Below are 2,527 nucleotides of genomic sequence, written 5' to 3' on the forward strand. Positions count from 1 at the left end.
GCGGGGGACGCGAAGTGGTGTGGCCCAGCTTGGCCCCAACCTAGGGGAAAAGGGGGTGTAGCCTGGCCTTCTGGGGAGAAGGGGGCATGGTCTGGCTCTGATCAGGTGTGTGGGATTTGGAAATTTGGCGGAGGGGGCTAGCTGTATTATAGTCACCACTCCCCCACCACCAAATTTCCTGACCCTGTGGGCCAGACTCAATAGTTTTATGGGCATAACTTGGCCCGTGGGTCAGAGGTTGAGCATCTCTGTTCAAATACAAATCTTAACTGAGAGAGATCTTTCTAATGTGATCTGTGTAATACAAAAGACTTTTTTTTATTTCATCATTTTAAATCAATATGAACGTACCTTTATTAGTTTTAAAGGAATGCAACTGCATAATGGTTATTATTTCCTTTTAGCCAGTATCACTAAATTTAATTTTTCAATTATTCACTTCGTGCCTGAGAGAGAAATTTTTGCTCCCTAGTTCTGCTATCCTAGAAGTGGATGCTAATTTAGAGGCTACAAGCCATGTCTCAACCTAAGGGTGATTTTGGAAGAACTAATAGCATGATTTTTTAATTTGTTGTATTTCAACTGTAGTAACTTTTTGTATAAGTAATTCCGTATTCTCATGATGCAACACACTAGCTTTTTATGTGTGTACAGCTCCCTAAAGAAGATAAAGAATTTTGGAGTGACTGTCTTCCAGAAAAGTAGTATGCTTTATTCTAAGGAACTGGGACCTTTTCTCTCCTTCAGCTAAGGTCTCAAATGCCATTAGGAGTTAGCTTATTTACTTGAATCCAAGAGAATTTTTTTTTTCTTCCATGTGCCCTCTATTCAACACAGGGGAAGAAGGTGGGGAGCCTCACCTGGTGTTTGAATACTGCTCAGAGCAGGTGGCTGCTCCAGCTCTAACCCACCCCTGGAATGGGAGAATGCATGGGAATTGCTGTGGCTCCAGCTCTAGCCTTCATGTGCATGGGCTGAGTCAGAGTTACTGCATAGGGTAAGCAGTGGCCAAAAGGGGCAGGAACAAGGGAGAGACAAGAGACAGGGTACAAGCTGCCTGTCCCTTTCATGTTGGTTGTTCCTCTGCCTCTGTTTCCCCATTGTAATGGTGGTGGTGCGGGAGGACTCTCCAAATTAGAGATGGCCCTACAAATTAAAGATGACTCTCCAAATTAGATTCCTTAATGTACAATTTTAACAAATTTATAAAATCTAATTATTGGGAAGTTGTCTTAAATTTGAAGTAGTCTTGGATTCAGGGAAATGTGATGCATGGTCTCACACAGTCTTTACCTCAAGACGGTTCTTCTTTATGGGTTTTTGAGCTTTTAGGTGTAACATGAAGCAGGGGGAGTTGATTACAGGTGCAATCTTTTTAAAAATAATCTATGGTTTTGATCTTGAATTGTCATATCCTTTAGTTTAATTTTTGTTTTTGTGAATTACTGGTTTGGTTCTGATATTGTTCTTTGTAATAAGTAATTATTGACTGGAGCATGTGAATACATGACCTACTGTAAAATTTAATTTCATGGCAATCCTCTACCCCTCAAGAAAACACTGACTACATAGTGATTTTTCTGAGTGTGTATCATTTAAGACTTTTCTTCTTTTTTAGGTATTTTCCAGAGAGTGCCACTGCAGAAATGCTAGATGAGTGGAGACCTTTAATGTGTCCATTTGATGTTACCATGCAAAAGGCCATCACCTATTTTGAACTGTTTCTACCCACTACCCTTCCTCCAGAACTTCACCATAAAGGTTTTAGGTAAGTATATCTAAATATGCAGGGGACAGGACTAGGAGAAATAGTTTCAGTTTGAAGGAGGGGAAATTTAGGGGGATATTAGGAGAAATTTTTATTGGTGTGATGGGGTTAATTAAGCATTGGAAGGGAGTACAGAAAGAGGCTGTGGAATCTGCATCCTTGGAAATCTTTTAAGAGTAGATGATACCAGGGCAGTTGAACTGGTGGGCCTGTAGGCCATATGTGGCCCATAAGAGGTTAAGTTGTGGCCCCTAACTTGGTGTTCTGCCATCAGTCTGGCTGCAGGAGTGCTGGCTGACATCACCTGTGGCTCATCTGGTGCAGCCTGTGCTGCATGTAGCCTCCACTGGTGAAGCCCATGTGGTATGTGGCCCCTGGGGGCTTAGAAATTGGGAGAGGCCTGGGTTAGATGAGTGCTAGACCAAGATGGTTTAGTCAGGGATGATCCTGCTTGGAGCATGGGTTTGGACTAGATGACCTCCTGAGTGAGGTTCCTTGCAACCCTACTTTTTGTGATTCTATTAAATATCTTAAAGCTTGTCTCTTAAATTGTAATACCCAACTGCATGATCAAGGGATTGCCTTTTAACTTCTTGTTTTTGAAGTCTTGTATCATGCTCCTTGGAGCCAGTGGTGCCGCAGGGTGAAGTGGGCCTGGACCTGGTACAGGGGTGGGGGGAGGAGCGGGACCCCCGCAGTGTGGGGTGGGGAGGCAGAAGCAGGCCCAGGCTGATGTGGCGGGGGGGGGGGGGGGGGGGG

At 43.6% G+C, this 2,527-nt stretch overlaps 1 protein-coding gene across 2 annotated transcripts in view; it reads left to right on the top strand.

The window, feature by feature from the left end:
* Positions 1 to 2,527, top strand: part of PSME4 (proteasome activator subunit 4) — a 118,765-nt gene that overhangs the window by 27,445 nt on the left and 88,793 nt on the right. For both annotated transcript variants that reach the window (XM_025201589.1, XM_006021587.3), the window contains one exon: positions 1,619 to 1,768. In XM_025201589.1, the coding sequence (XP_025057374.1) occupies positions 1,619 to 1,768 (150 nt within the window). The remainder of the gene's footprint in view (positions 1 to 1,618; positions 1,769 to 2,527) is intronic.

This window comes from Alligator sinensis, unplaced genomic scaffold (genome assembly GCF_000455745.1).
Source record: "Alligator sinensis unplaced genomic scaffold, ASM45574v1 scaffold432_1, whole genome shotgun sequence".
Classification (NCBI taxonomy): domain Eukaryota; kingdom Metazoa; phylum Chordata; order Crocodylia; family Alligatoridae; genus Alligator; species Alligator sinensis.